Source organism: Eptatretus burgeri, chromosome 13 (genome assembly GCF_056783735.1).
Source record: "Eptatretus burgeri isolate ZD-2024b chromosome 13, Ebu_testis_v1, whole genome shotgun sequence".
NCBI classification, from domain to species: Eukaryota; Metazoa; Chordata; class Myxini; order Myxiniformes; family Myxinidae; genus Eptatretus; species Eptatretus burgeri.
This window is the reverse complement of record NC_140973.1, coordinates 13004416-13019415: the sequence shown is the minus strand read 5'-3', so window position 1 is coordinate 13019415 and position 15000 is coordinate 13004416. Positions and strand designations below refer to the sequence as shown.

General features: G+C 44.7%; 1 protein-coding gene and 1 long non-coding RNA gene across 8 annotated transcripts in view; one reads left to right on the top strand and one right to left on the bottom strand.

Moving 5' to 3' along the window:
* The window catches only part of LOC147013867 (uncharacterized), a 34438-nt gene extending 27264 nt beyond the window's left edge, over positions 1-7174 (bottom strand). The window contains exon 1 of the long non-coding RNA XR_015050540.1: positions 7044-7174. This is a non-coding gene — a long non-coding RNA (uncharacterized LOC147013867). The remainder of the gene's footprint in view (positions 1-7043) is intronic.
* LOC147013866 (A disintegrin and metalloproteinase with thrombospondin motifs 9-like) overlaps positions 5970-15000 on the top strand; it is a 178258-nt gene continuing 169227 nt past the window's right edge. For 2 of the 7 annotated variants that reach the window (XR_015050537.1, XM_085851172.1), the window contains exons 1-2: positions 5976-6416; positions 7984-8327. Coding sequence is in view for 4 of the 7 variants with exons in the window: in XM_085851172.1 (XP_085707298.1) it covers positions 6323-6416; positions 7984-8327 (438 nt within the window). In the remaining 3 variants the exon portion in view is untranslated. Of the gene's footprint in view, positions 6417-7070; positions 7768-7983; positions 8328-15000 lie in introns of those variants that run through there. The other 5 variants (XR_015050539.1, XR_015050538.1, XM_085851170.1 and 2 more) reach the window with 5 other exon arrangements.

The following is a 15000-nucleotide window of genomic DNA, read 5'->3' as shown; positions in this document are numbered from 1 at the left end:
TGGACTTCAGTCCAGTGAGCTTATGTGATCGAGCAGTGTCTGCAGGTGAATGAGTCAGTCTGTAAACACAAGGTGTACAGTCTTGGACGGGTCGCCACTCTGACGCAAGTTACCCTGAATGGTTATTACCCCAGAACACTGGTACTCATTTTGCTGACCTCAGAAGGATGACAGGCTGAGTCATCCCCACCTGGTGTTAATTCAACGACCGACAGGGGCTCAAACTCAAGACTCGTCGGTCCCAAGCCAGCCACCTCAACCATCAAGCCAACACCAGGCTTGGTGGAGGTAATAATATCGTTTAAAATTCGCAATTCTGAATGCAGTAAATTAACAATATTAATAATAATAAAAAAAAACAATTCCAGCCTCGATTTCCATATGAATCACTTGGTCCTGCAGTGAAGTGCATGAGTTGTACAGTTCATCCATCCTGAGTGTATTGAAGTCCATTTTAAAAATTAAATCATGCTTACTTATCTACCTCAATTACATGTTACCAGAAATTGATTTTCTTTCACCACCTTGAAGCTCCCACAGGCACGATATCCTCAAAGTAACGGAATGACACCTGTGGTGGTTTCACTCCACCCTCGAGGAAGTTTTTTTCCATAGTTCCCACGGTCCCAATGCTTTACCCACACTAATTGGCGGCCCTTCCCAAATGACTATCTGGAGGCTGGAACAATAATGCGCAGCACGGCGACCTGGCACGCGTGGCATGTGTGGGGACGTACCAGGGACTCATTTCGTCAAAACTCTGACGTAGAGACTGGGTGTTGTTTCCGAACTATACAATCAATGACCCATTACCCGCGCATTTGTAACCGAGAGTTGAATCGTCATTTCCCTGGTTGGAGTCGAGTCATATAAATGGAGGTTTGGAGGAGGAAGGAAATCCACTTGCTGAGAGGGAGCGAGGTGATGAAATGACTAAGCGACAAAAGCGCTGTAAGACTATATTTTCCTGTGCATGCAAATTTTTTTCTCTTTCCAAGTGGTGGGCCTGATATAGTCCATAAACAAGCACCTGAACTCGGGCATGGTGCATGAATAACACACCAGCAGGTGAACTTGAGTACCGTCTATAAACTATACCCCAGCACCTGAACTTAGATGTAGTCTACAAATAATATGCATCACCTAAACTCGGATACAGTCAATAAACCATACTCCAGCAGGTGAACTCAGGTGTGGTCCATAAATATTACCCAGCACCTAAACTCAGATACAGTCTATAAACCATACTCCAGCAGGTGAACTAAGGTGCGGTGCATAAGTAATACCCTGCACTTAAACTCAGATACAGTCCATAAACGATACCCCAGTAGGGGAACTCTGGTACCGTCCATGAACGATACACAGCACCTGATTAAAGGTGTGGTCCACAAACAAAACTGCACCATGGGAACTTGCGCACAATCCATAAACAAGAAAAAGAGCAATCAGATATTGCAGACCCTCAACAGGACGTGTGTGTGTGTGTGTGTGTGTGTGTGTGTGTGTGTGTGTGTGTGTGTGTGTGTGTGTGTGTGTGTGTGTGTGTGTGTGTGTGTGTGTGTGTGTGTGTGTGTGTGTGTGTGTGTGTATGTGTGTTATGTAATTAATTAGAACTGCTACTTTTTAACAGCTGGCAATGATGACCGGGTACCAAGACGTCCCGCTTTGATGGAACCCGCTGTGATCGGACACCTGACCCTGACCCATGACTTTTTTTTTTAATTATTATTCAATTGAATTTAGAATGGGATTAAACTAAATTAAAATCAAATGGAAGACTGAAGAGGCCCAGTCCGCATTTGAGTAATCAGAAGGAACACAAACAAGAAAAAAAAGCAAAGATGAAGTCATCAGGAGAAAACTGGATAAGATTCGCATTTCAGCTGCTACTCTTTTACCCTCAAACCTAACCAGGCACAACCAAGTGAACCTCATTTTTTTTTAAATCATAAAAACAAATAGAACACAGATCAAAAAAATTAAATAATTCTGGCGACTAGACCATGCATCTGATTAAGTTGAAATTTAAAACATGTATTCCACATCATTACTAGATCAAAATTGTGAAGTTTCACATCGATTGATTAAGCAGTTCCAGAGAAAACATTAATATTTTGCTTCAATCCAATATGGCTGCCAAGCTGTGCGAGCTAACAATTATTCCTTAACAAACTTGTACACCCATGGCTTGGGGGACATTTGTGTGAAGTTTCCCCTTGATTTGTCCAGCTGTTCTGGAGAAGAATATTTTTTATAGGTTTTTGGGTAAATCCAATATTGCTGCCAAACCATGTCTCCCATGACATCATATGTGTGAACCTTTTGTTCCTCATGGATGGGCAGTCATACATGTAAAGTTTCACCTCGATCTGTTCAGCCACTTCAGAAAAGATTTTTGAAGTTTTTTTTTTTTTTTTAACAACATGGCTGCCGAATCACATGACCAATTTTGTCATCAATTTTTTTTGTGGACCATTTTATCCTGAGATGACCCTCAAAAATTTTCATACTGATCAGATGTCGCGTTCTACATATGCAATTATGACGTCATAAAAAGGCACATATGACGTCATAAAATCACTTATTCCTCATGAGTACTTGCTATGTGCCAGGTTTCAACTTTTTCCTTCATGCGGTTTCAGAGATACAAAGGTCCAAAGTTTTTCTGTTTTTCCAGTATTGCTGCTGCAGCACGTGACACATGACCTCATAATTATTATCATCATTACATTCTACATGAGTAGTCGCACCAATGGTGAAAATTTTGTCTCAATCCGACAAGCAATTGTGGAGAAAAACATGAAAGTTCTGTGCGGACAAACAGACAAGCCGGTTGGCGACATGGCTGCTCGCTCTGGATGGAAAGCTGGCCGACACGACTAGCCGATATTCATGTGCATGCTATCAATCAATTTAGCACAATAAGTATGATTATCACAGCCCTCTTAGTTTGCGCCCAGAAACCCACCTTGTGAAATTTCAGGCATGTTTCCAAAGAGACTCTAACAAATGGCAGCCCTGGTAATTCCATTTATCTATTCGCTAAAGATTTTATTTTTTTATATGATGCTGTAAGACATTCTCCTTGGGCACAAAAAAAAAACAGGTCCTCTTCGAGATATTCGCAATTAACCGTTTCTGAAATGTTCGACATGTACTCGCCCAAAACCTATCTCCTACAAATATTTTTTGTTAGGGCTGCAAATTGGCATGAAGGGAGCTCGATAGATTGCGCACAGCACCCGAAGCTTCGATTTTTCGATTTTTTTTTATTTATTTCGATTTTTTTGACCACTTTAAAGGGCCGTTGCTATGTCATTGCTAGGGCCCGAGGTCCCATATTCAAAAGCACACGATTCCCAGAAATATTGGTCCTACCTACCAAGTTTCATTGGAATCGGTTGAGTGGTTTAGCCCCGAGGCTTGACCAAAGTTTCGCGGACAGACAGACAGATGGAAATGTCCAGAATTAAGGGTGCTCTAAGAGCAGCCAACAAACAGACAAACGGACAAACAAACGGACCCAAATGCAATACCCTCCTCCTTTGGCGAGGGAAATGAAAAAATCACTCATAGAGCGACAATTGGTGAAACGGAACGGCACTCGGGAGAGCGCACACCTCCGCCAGGCTGAACAGCTTACATTTTGTATCCCACTGATGGATTGGATCTGGATCCGGACCTGAACCAAAATCTAATCGGCTTGTTCTTGTCACCGAACCAACTCAACCACCAAGTTTTGTCACAAGTCGTCCAAAACTTTTGGAGATATCATGTTTTTGGCCCCATCTCTCAATGGTGAAGTCACTTAAAAAATTCTCGGATCTGTATCTGGATTCGGATCTTCACCAAAATCAAATCAATTAGTTATTTTCACACACCCAACCTGGCCACGAAGTTTCATTCGAATCCGTTCACAACGTTTTGAGATAACATGCAATATCGTTTTTAGCCCCATCTCTGAATGGTGAAGAATCAGTTGGAAATTAAATAATTCTCGTTTAAAGGTCTGGATTCGTATCTTCACCAAAATTGAACTAACTCTTCCCAGTAGCACTCCCAACCTGTCCCCCAAGTTTCGTGTGAATCCATCCATAACCATTTGAGATATTGTGCTCCTGTATACATCATTTTTTGGCCCTATCTCTAAATGGTGAAGAATCACTGAAAAAATTCTCACATCCGGATCCAGCTTCAGATCTTTACCAAAATTAAGCATTGCTGTCCTTGGCCGGTCACCTACACACATAAAGAAATTCAGAACGATTGCTTGAAAACTGTGGCCAAAAATCGTGTGACAAACAAACAGACAAATGCTGCAGACCAAAATAATTGGCAAAAACAAACAAACGGACCCAAACTCAATACCCTCTCCTTCGGCGAGGGTAACTGTACCCCAGTACCTGAACTCAGGTACGATCTATAAATAATGTTCAGCACTTGAACACATATACGGTTCATATAGAATACACCAGTAGGTGAACTAGGGTACCTTCCATAAACGGAACCCCAGCACCTGAACACAGGTACGGTACATCAAAAATACTCCAACACCTGAACACAGGTACGGTACATCAAAAATACTCCAACACCTGAACACAGGTACGGTACATCAAAAATACTCCAACACCTGAACACAGGTGTGGCCCATAATCAATACCCCAGCACCTGAACTCAAGTTCGGTCCATAAAGAAGATCAGTATTGCTAGATCTGGTCCCTTATCTCTCTATATTAGTCGCTACACGACACCATTTGATTTGAGATTGTGTATGAAGTTGTCGAACAGCTTAAGTTGCTTCTGTGTCCATATTATCCATGTCGATCCACCCCCTGCATTCTCCCCTATCCCTCATTCTTACCCCCTCATCCCTGCTGTTGCCATTTCCCCCTTCTCCTTCTGTTGTTCCTTTGTCCTTTGTTCTAGCTCTTTGATGAGCCTCGACTCCGGAACAAAGAAACAAACAAAAAAAAATACAAAGCAACGACGCTTTTGAGAACGTCATTGACATTGCAGTTTTAAAAGTGCCATTTCCCTTCCCGTCACCAAAGGTACCAATGACGTCACACATCATATTGCAGTTTTAAAAGTGCCATTTCCCTTCCCGTCACCAAAGGTACCAATGACGTCACGCATCATATTGCAGTTTTAAAAATACCATTTCCATTATCATCACTGGAGGTATCAAAATGACTTCACGTGCTACAAATTATTCCATGGGAGAAATCGATTGCATTTGATCCGGACTTTCAAGGGTAATGAGTAAATGCATTGCCAGGAATGATAAAGGTAGTTATTAAATTAAAATGAACGAAACTTTTTTTTGACTATCAAATCAATTCAACCCTTTTAACCGAACAATAACCCTGATTTTATTATTCTGGACCAATGTTTACTGACACGATAACTCATTATTGAAACAAAATGTTTCCCATTGCTGACCAATCCCTCCAGATTATGACGTCATGGAGATTTTATCCACCATTGGCCATGAAGATCGCCCAGGTTTCTTCTGCACCAAAGATCTCTCTGTCTCTGTCTCTGTCTCTGTCTCTGTCTCTCTGTCTCTGTCTGTGTGTGTGTGTGTGTGTGTGTGTATGTGTGTGTGTGTGTGTGTGTGTGTGTGTGTGTGTGTGTGTGTGTGTGTGTGTGTGTGTGTGTGTGTGTGTGTGTGTGTGTGTGTGTGTGTGTGTGTGTGTGTGTGTGTGTGTGTGTGTGTAGGAGCGGAGTGACAAAACCACAAAGAAGAAAACGCGTTTAAAAATGTGAACGACAAATGAAGTCGTCATGAATGAAGCCAGTGTCCCGATCATTATGACGTAGGGCAATCCTATTGTTTTGTTCAGTGCCTATTTGGAAGGTCCCAGCGGGTCTGGGTTCCAAATTGCGCGCTGCGCATTTCCACCGTCGTTGCGGTCCTCTGGGGGGCGGAGGACGCGCAAAAGAGCTTTCGGATCGGATCGTCCGCTTTGATGTGCCTCGAGCATGACGTCGCTCGAACGTGGGACCCCCCCGCCGGCTTGGCCGGAGCCAAGAGGCTTTTTAGCCGCCCCTCCGCCCTTTTCCCTCTTTCTTCTCGCACACGGAGCGAACTCCTCCGCAGGCCCCTCCCTCGGCGACCAAAGTAACGAGCGCGGCGGTGCCTCGCCCGGGCCGCACTCGGAGCGAGCGCGCGTGACCCAGGGAGCCCCTCGTGAGGTTCCGCTCGTGCCTGTGATGAGGGCGCCGCGCGCGCGCTGGGCACTCGGCTCGCGCCGTGCGTTCGCTTGGCCGTGCATGGACGAGCGTGCCCGAGTCGTCCCGACGCACGGCGCTCGCTGACATGCCGCCCGTGCCCCTCGTCCCGAAGACGGCGCTCGGTCGGCTGGCAGCGCTCTGTTTGCTGCTCGGTGCCGTGCTGTGTCACGACCCGCACGGTAAGCTTCTCCCAGCGGTCGGGTCGCGGCCGTGCGCGCGAGCACGTGCCCGCTTTTCCCACACGCGCGACCGACGATCACGATCCGGACCGACGTACTGAACTCATTCCTCGGGACATCATTGAGTCTTATGACGCGTCGTTCGCGCCAAAACTTGCAACGTCTGCAAATGTGACGCCTGTGGGATCAGCGACGCTGAAAGCCCCGCGGGCGGGTGCGAGTGATGCCCTTGGGGCTGAAAGCCCCGCGGGATCAGCGACGCTGAAAGCCCCGCGGGCGGGTGCGAGTGATGCCCTTGGGGCTGAAAGCCCCGCGGGATCAGCGACGCTGAAAGCCCCGCGGGCGGGTGCGAGTGATGCCCTTGGGGCGGGGGCTCGGGGTCGCCGAACGCTCGGCGAGCTTTGACGTTGCGTTGCGTGGCTTCTCGGGAACCCGGCAAGTTCGTCAATGATTGCCCGGCCGGCCCGTTAACCCTCGCGTTCCCATACCGACTGATCAGCGCGGGCGATGCGTTATTTTGCCGGCCGGACGCACCTGCGTGGTCCTTCGGGTTAACTTTAGGCAAACAAAGGATGACAAAGCTCGCGTGAGATGAAGGCTCGGAGCCAGGATTGAAGGGCTGCATACCCGTCGCTCCGTGTCGCTCCGTGCGTACATCCCAGTACTAATGTCTCCTTGGGGAATTGGGAAGTTGATCGGTACTATAATAAACTGCGATGGCGTTTCCTCGGGAAGATTGCGTCATCGCAGTGACGTCATGTCCATCTACAGCCTTGGGTGGTTCAAAATCACGGCTCAAGCACTCGTTCTTTATAATGCCAAGGGTCAGGGCGCAGCTGGGTGGGAGCAGTGCAGGTGGCCAGGGTATTGTGGTCGGGGTCATTTGTTGGCCCCATTCATATCCGCCACCGTGTGGTTACTAAGAGGACAATTGTGCTTCCTGCTATCCAATAGAGCCGGTGAAAGCTGGTCAGGTCAGCTTAGGTCGCGAGGAATCATGAGCTGCAGCGGGTTGTGCTTGTAGCTCTATGGAAGTGGTTGAATGGCCTGTGGGGCTTGGTGTCGTGGTTTGGTCGGTTGGTGGTGAGTGGGGTGGAGAACAGGGAAGGGGGGTCACGTTGGAATGCACAAAAGGCACATTATATCCGAAACCTACCGTCAAAATGACCACAGATATGGTCATAAGATCATTCAGATGGACCGCTTAATTGCCAAAGGCATTTCCCAGCTGTTGCAGTTCGAGTCAGGTTGGATTTCTGCCACAAGTCTGTTCCTTTAAATGGGTTTCCAAATCTCTTCCAAGACTATAAATGGATACTCCAGTTTGAGCCAGTTTCTCACAATCACTTTGGTATGCTTCGATTTTGTTGGCTGTATTTGTAAAAATTTCTTGCTTTACATGTTTGCAATTGTCAATAGAATAATCCCCGTTTGTTTAGCTGCAATTGGACGAGGCAAGATGATGCAATTTGAGTTTGAAGAAAGAGGATGAAATCGGGTGTCCAAATGGAGCAAGGAAGTGATTGTGAAGCGTCCGTGAAATCGATAACCGTGCAATCTCCCGCAGGACCACCCCTTGCCCGGGAGTCTGAGGTGGTGATGCCAGTGCGGGTGGACAGGTGGGGCCACGTCCTGCCAGCCGACTCCCCTCTTTGGAGGCATCGGAGGAGTTCCGAAGGCCGAACCGGAGCGGCTCACACGCACTACCGCCTGGACGCTTTCGGACGTACATTCTACCTCAACCTGACCTCCGACGGTGGTTTCTTATCCCCTGGTTACACAGCTGTACACCTTGGAAGCCGGTCCCGGTCTGCTCCTCGCTCAACCAGGCAGCTCAAACGCTGTTTTTACACGGGTTTCGTGAATGCTCAACGCCATCAGCCTGCTGTCCTGAGTCTGTGTTCTGGCCTGGTGAGCTGTGCTTCTGTTATTTAATTATTTTCATTTCTTTCTTTCTTTCTATCTTTCATTGCCCTTGAAGAGATCGTCCTAATACTGCGCACCGTGCAAGTACCGATAGGTTACGGGTTGGTTGAAGATGCAGGCTTTTAAAATTATAGTTTAAAAATGGAAATGGAAAGAAGGATGACTGGTCACAAAAGGAGGAGTGTGGGAGGATCTGGGAGAAAAGGGAGGGATGGTTGAAAGGAGAAAGGAGTAATGAGATGAGTAATTATCCACCTTTGGAGGTTAAAGTTTTGAACAAGGTTGCTACAGATACATAAGCCTGGTGTTGGCTTCACACTCATGGTGGCTGGCTTAAGATCTTCATGAGTTGAAGCCCTCTGTTTTTTTTTTACTCGTTGAATTAACACCAGGTGGGTTGATTCAGCCTGTCGTCCTTCTGAGGTCGGCGAAATGAGTACCAGCGTGCTGGTAAACAGGGGGCATTGCATCAGTGGCACAGCCGCGCTTCGAGAAATGATGCAACCAAGCAGGCACAGGCGGCATACAAATAAATAAATCAATAAATAAACATATACATTGCTACTATATCCTGGGGGGTCATACATGGAGTAAATGAAAGGTGGTGGGTCAAACATCCGACCACATTTACACAAGTCGTAAGTCGATCGCCTCTGTTGGAACTCAACTCATAATCACAGTCAGAATCCCAGGAAAAGGTGATTTTTTCCAATGGAAACGTAACGTAGGGCTTTCAGAAGTGTTTTCTCTTTCCCTTTAAGTACAGTGCTGAGAATTCCTTTTTTGGGAGAAGAAGGTGGGCAGGACACAGGGTGGTGGTGGTGGTGGTGGTAGTAGTGCGAGTATTGTTATGTTCAGCAATGTTCGCGGAGGTAACTTTACCAGTTTTAGAGAGAATTTGTTTTTCTATGGAAGAGGAGCAATAAATAAAATGTCCAGGTCGACAGTTACACAGCGTGTTCTACAAAAACTTGAATATTCACTGTTGAGTTTCTACTCCCTGGAGTTGTTTATTTTATGTTCTGAAAATAACGACCGTGGAAAACCTTGCAGCCTCTGCACTTCTTGCGTTAAATTCAAAACAGAGCATTGTGTCGGTCGCATTTCGGCAAACAATGGTCCAGTGAACTATCGCTACATCGAGAAAAGGTAATCAGAATTCAAGTTTACAAACGAGCCTCAAACAAGCCATGTGTGGGTTTCATTCTCACCCACCGTCAAACTTATAACCCGTCCCTTCGTATATCGTCCCCGAGCACCCCACTCCCCCATCCCCAGCACCATCCTCCCCATGACCCCCCTCTCCTTTATTTCCATCAGTGAGCCGTTAGGATTAGCTTGCTGTCTAATCTGGGTTCGAGTCCCCATCCCGACTCTAAACTCTCTGATTCGTGCTTCGCAGGCAGGACCTTGGCACCACGAAACGCACTGTGCCTTGCACGGATGTTCTTCAAGCCTTGATTTATGGCATTTCACTTGGTGCTCGGTTCAAAGAACTAATTTCTTGTCGGCAAGATCTCCATGTTTTGTGTTTTTTTTTCTATTCAGCACACAGCACCTACCACCCCACACACACACACACACGCACACACGCACACACACACACACACACACACACACACACACACACACGCACGCGCACGCACACACACACACACACACACACACACACACACACATCTGACATTCATTGCATATTGATACCCAAAGTAGTTGCATGGCGCCCGGTGGCTATTGCAAAATAGTGTTGCGTGAGTTGCACATGGCTTTTGGCAGTGAGATACAATTCTGAAAGCCACCCCGATTATGAATATCTTAATTTTGTGTGCGTGGATTGAGGGCGAGCACTTAAGTTTGTAATGAAAGCCAGACGGTTTCTGAAACTTAACTTTGTTTTGCTTTGCAAGAGAGAACGAGTGACCGGCCCCACTCCTCGAATGTTGTTACAGCCGCGAGTTCACTGTGACTGACGTCCGAGGACATTTTCATGACGAAGACACGCACGGTAGCACAGGATGAAAGATTATTAATCAATGCTAAAGGAATGACCATGGATTGGAGAGTGTTCGGTACACTCTTGCGAGTGCGGCTTTTCAAAGCTCACAAGTTTGAAGTAAAGCACACGAAGGACGCGGATCGCAATGACCTCTCCTCTTTTATTTTTTTAAACAAAAGTTTAGCCAGCACAATTATAAAAGAAAACACCGGTCCTGGTTGTTCAGATCAGTCATGTTTAAGAAAGGGCTGGCATTATAGATCAGAGGTGAGGGTGCACTTATCTTTGAGATGTGTTGTCTGGGTTTGATTTGCCCGACCCCATGAGACTGGTGTTTTGTAGGTGGGGTGTTGTATCAATTATTGCACGGTCCGTCAGAGGGGATGTTCAGCCAGGGGAACCCATTGGCAGTGTCGGTTGCTGGCTATAGATCCTATGGTCTTCCTTTCTGATGAAGTCAGTCCAATGCCTGGCCAGATTCAAAATTCATGCCCTAACTTGCAGGGGCACTGCATTAGTAACAATGCAGCAGCCAGTGGGTCGAATTCATATTGAACTGCAGTCGAAGGCATTCGCTAAATAGAGAATCTTCAGGACACCTAATGTATAATATATATGTATACATGTGTACGTTAAAAAAAAAATTCGAAAGACGAAGTTGCTTCGAAACAAAAGTAAAGTAGATCTACTCCTCTGATTTGAGCAATAAGGAAGAGCAGACACGGTCTCAGAGGACATTTCGCACGTTTCACAGCAGGCTTCCTCAGGCCAATAGTGTTCAATACTTCTACGGTGATAACTTGTGAACCACTCAAGGGATTTTGACCAAATCTGGTACATGTATGTACATTGGTGTAAAGATGAACCAATTCTACCTTGGGCTCAAACGGTCAAAGGTCTATGGTCATGTGACTTTAACTGAAAATCTTTGTGACCACAATAACTTTTGAACCACACAACGGATTTCAGATAAACTTGGTGACGTATGTACTGCGATGTAAAGATGAACTGATTCAATTTTGTCAAACGTTATATGCCCATTGAAAAATCATTTTGCAGATCATAACTCGAGTTCGAAGCATCTGATGTTTTCTCTCTTCTACTTATCTCTATTTTCTATCTTGCTCTCCCCCTCTCATCTGACCTTTAATTTTTCATGTGAACTTTAATTGAAACCAAATGTGACAGTGGATTGGCACCTAACATGGGTAGAGGCATATCTATTAACCCATTCACGTCAAATTATATTTTCATATTAGGTGTTGGAACGATCCTGTATGAGATGTCAAGTGTGTAACCAGCGTTTGTGGCGTAATTGTTGGAGCCTCCGCCATTAGTCTGGGAGGTCGGTGGTTTGAACCCCGGCCGAGTCACACCAAAGACATTAAAAATGGTATATGCTGCTTCCTTGCTTGTTGCTCAGCATTTTAAAAGGATAGAGCATGGGCAAGCAACCATAGGTTGTAAATAATAGCACATGCTTTGATGGGCCAAACGGCCTCCTCCTGTGTTTGAAGTTCCTTATAAGGGAACTCGTATTATTATTATTATTATTATTATTATTATTATTATTATTATTATTATTCACCTCCTCAGGAAACGTAATCTGACTGTATCCTGCATTCACGGGGCAAACGCACTGCTCTCCTATCAACTTCCACTGATTTACTCCATGGCGTCTTCTGCTGAAACCTTTGATATTGACTAATTAATTATATATCTATTTGGAGCCTAAACCACAAGGGCTTCACTGCAATTTTTCATTGAATTAAACCCTTCCTCTGCCTTGCTAGTACTTTTGAGAATACCAACTCGGCAGATGCGCGTGGTTCACTTAATGAACCCAGAATTTGGCAAAATAAAGACAATTTGAAAAAATACAATTGTTAATTGAAAAATCATCTTTTCATCTGTAAGAGATTGAATGCTTTTGAAACAAAAGAACAATTTCCACTGATTTCTCACAGCATTTCCTACAAGGCCGGTGACCAAAAGGGAATCACAAAAAAAGACCTTTTAAAGGATATGAAAGCACAATGTTAATGCAAAGAATTATGATCACTGCACAATCAATTATGATGTACAAATAAAATTTCACTCTTGCCAGTGTTCAACGAGCTGACAAAGCATTATTTTGTAGGAATTATGGGAAATCCTCTCCCCCAGGGAGGAAGTAAAAATAACTTGGGGAAGGACTTTGATGCCACCTGATTGATTGTACCAGCTGCAGAATCAGAACTGTTCCAAGCGACCTTTCACCACTGCCCATTTCCAAGTTTATTACCGTAACATAATTTACATGGACGCGTGCTACCTATTTTGGGAGAGTTGTCCTGCTTTAGCATTCGCTGTTTTTAATGCAAGCGAATCATGTGCTGAATGATTTTTGGAAAGTCATTTATATTTCCGAATGCTCTGAGCCTCTGATGTCCATCCAATGATCCCCAGAACGATATGCTCATCTGCATTCCCAGCATGCTTTGAGCAGAGGATAGAAGCTTTCCACTGGCCTCCTTCCTTTGAAAAATGGATCAGTTCAACTTGGAAGTAATTTTCGAAGTTGCTTTGAAAATGGAAAACAGAAAGCCTTTATATCATCAACCTGATGTAATCCAGCTGAAAGGCTCCTCTTTACATTTGACAATAAAAAGTTCTTGTTGAAGGTTTAAAAATCTTCAAAATCGTACAGCAGCAGGATTTTTTTTTTAAACAGGATCTTAGGCTCGTAGTGGATCTGCCACACGACACACACGCAGAGCTCACAGACATGGACATACAGACAAATACAAAGACACAACACAGGAATGTTAGACAACACTAACACAGCAACTGAGCTTTGGGGAGGTGCCGTCACTTCCTGGGACAGCTCAGGGTACTAGCAACGTTACAACAATGGTGCCGCCCTTCTCACTGCACTCAGCGAGGTATTTCCTAAAGGGGATTTCCTCCTCCACATGGTTCGTAACCTATGGGGATTGTCCAGGTTCTTATCTTTTTAAATGCTGAGTGTCAAGGAAGGCATCAGCCCGTACCATTTTTAAAAAGGTCTAATGTTTGACTCGGTTGGGGCTTGAACTGCCGACCTCCCAGTCTCGAGCAGACACTAACTTGAGACGAGCACGAACAAACGTCGAAGACAAAATAAATAAGAATGATTGCACAGGTGCGATTATACAATACTCGATGTACCTGGGGTGCGGAATATGTCGGAGAGACCGGAAGGACTTTGAGCAAGCGCATCATGAAACACCGCAAAGCCTTTGAGTCCATCCACCTGGCACAGTCTGGTATTGCCAAGCATGGGTTTAAGGGCTGGCCATATTCCCCTGTGGGACAATATGAGCATTCTGACTGCATCCCAAAACCTTGCCAGGAGGCAAATATCAGGGGTGTGGCACACTAGACAGAGGAGACTGGCCTTAGCACAGGTGTACACATAAATACACAAATATATTAGAGATGCTGTGATGGGGGGAGGAGGACAGAGACAAAGAGGGACATTATGGTCTTTATTGGATCATTAAAAAACATCACAGACAATGCTTCACATTAATCAATTTTAATGAACTTCCTTGTTGGGTGTGAGGCAGTTACAACACAAGCTTACCATTGGCTGATGGTAGAATTGGTTGAATTTCACGAGGTCTCACAAAACAGCTTTGTGATTGGTCGACTGAGTAGGCTCACCACCCCCCCCCCTTCCACCCGGGTATATCTGGGAGGAAGTCAACAGGAAATTTGCTCTTGACAAAGACTAGTGGGGGCATGGTTGGTTAAACCCTGCGGTGCTACCTGAAACGTTGAGCCATGTGGTACAACAAGAGTTTGGCATTTGTATTATGGAGTCTGTGGTTATAATTCCCAACTGCCTGTTGTGTATATATCTATATATTACGAAAACTCTGATCTTGGATATACTTATGCATGTATGTTCCCAAAATACAGCCAAAATAGTACATGATAGTGCAAAACTTTTATGGCCACCTTACTTACCATTCTCCTGCGGTGTGCAGTATCAAGTTTCGTTCAAATCGGGTAACGAAAAAAAATGTAAAAAATTAATTCCCGATTCAGTCAAATACTCTTCGGGAAAATTTGATTAATGCAAACAAGCTCAGCGGTATAGTTCGCTGGAGCTATCTTTTTTTTTATCAACCGCTGTCACAACGGGAACCCAAAGGGTTCACTGGTCGTCGAATATATATATATATATATATATATATATATATATATATATATATATATATATATATATATATATATATATATATATATATATATATATATATATATATATATATATATATATATATATCTCATTCCAAGCACAACTTAATACTCCACCATTAATATAACAAAATGCAAGCTCTCGTGAGGAAAACGAATATCAACGCCTTTCTCACGTGACATCCAATATAGACAGATCTGCTGGCGAGAATGGCGGATACAAAGCATTTTGCACAGATCGAAAATTAAAATCGTCATTATATTGAGAAATTTATGAAACCTCCCATCCACTTTAGGATGGATAAAAGCGCGGTGGATTCCCCTGTTCGGAGAGGAAACTCAAAATCGCAATTGTATTTTGATATTATCAAACCAGCAAATGTTTCTGTCGAACCCGTGATTGTGTTTACTTCCTGATCAGGAGCAGCTTGTACG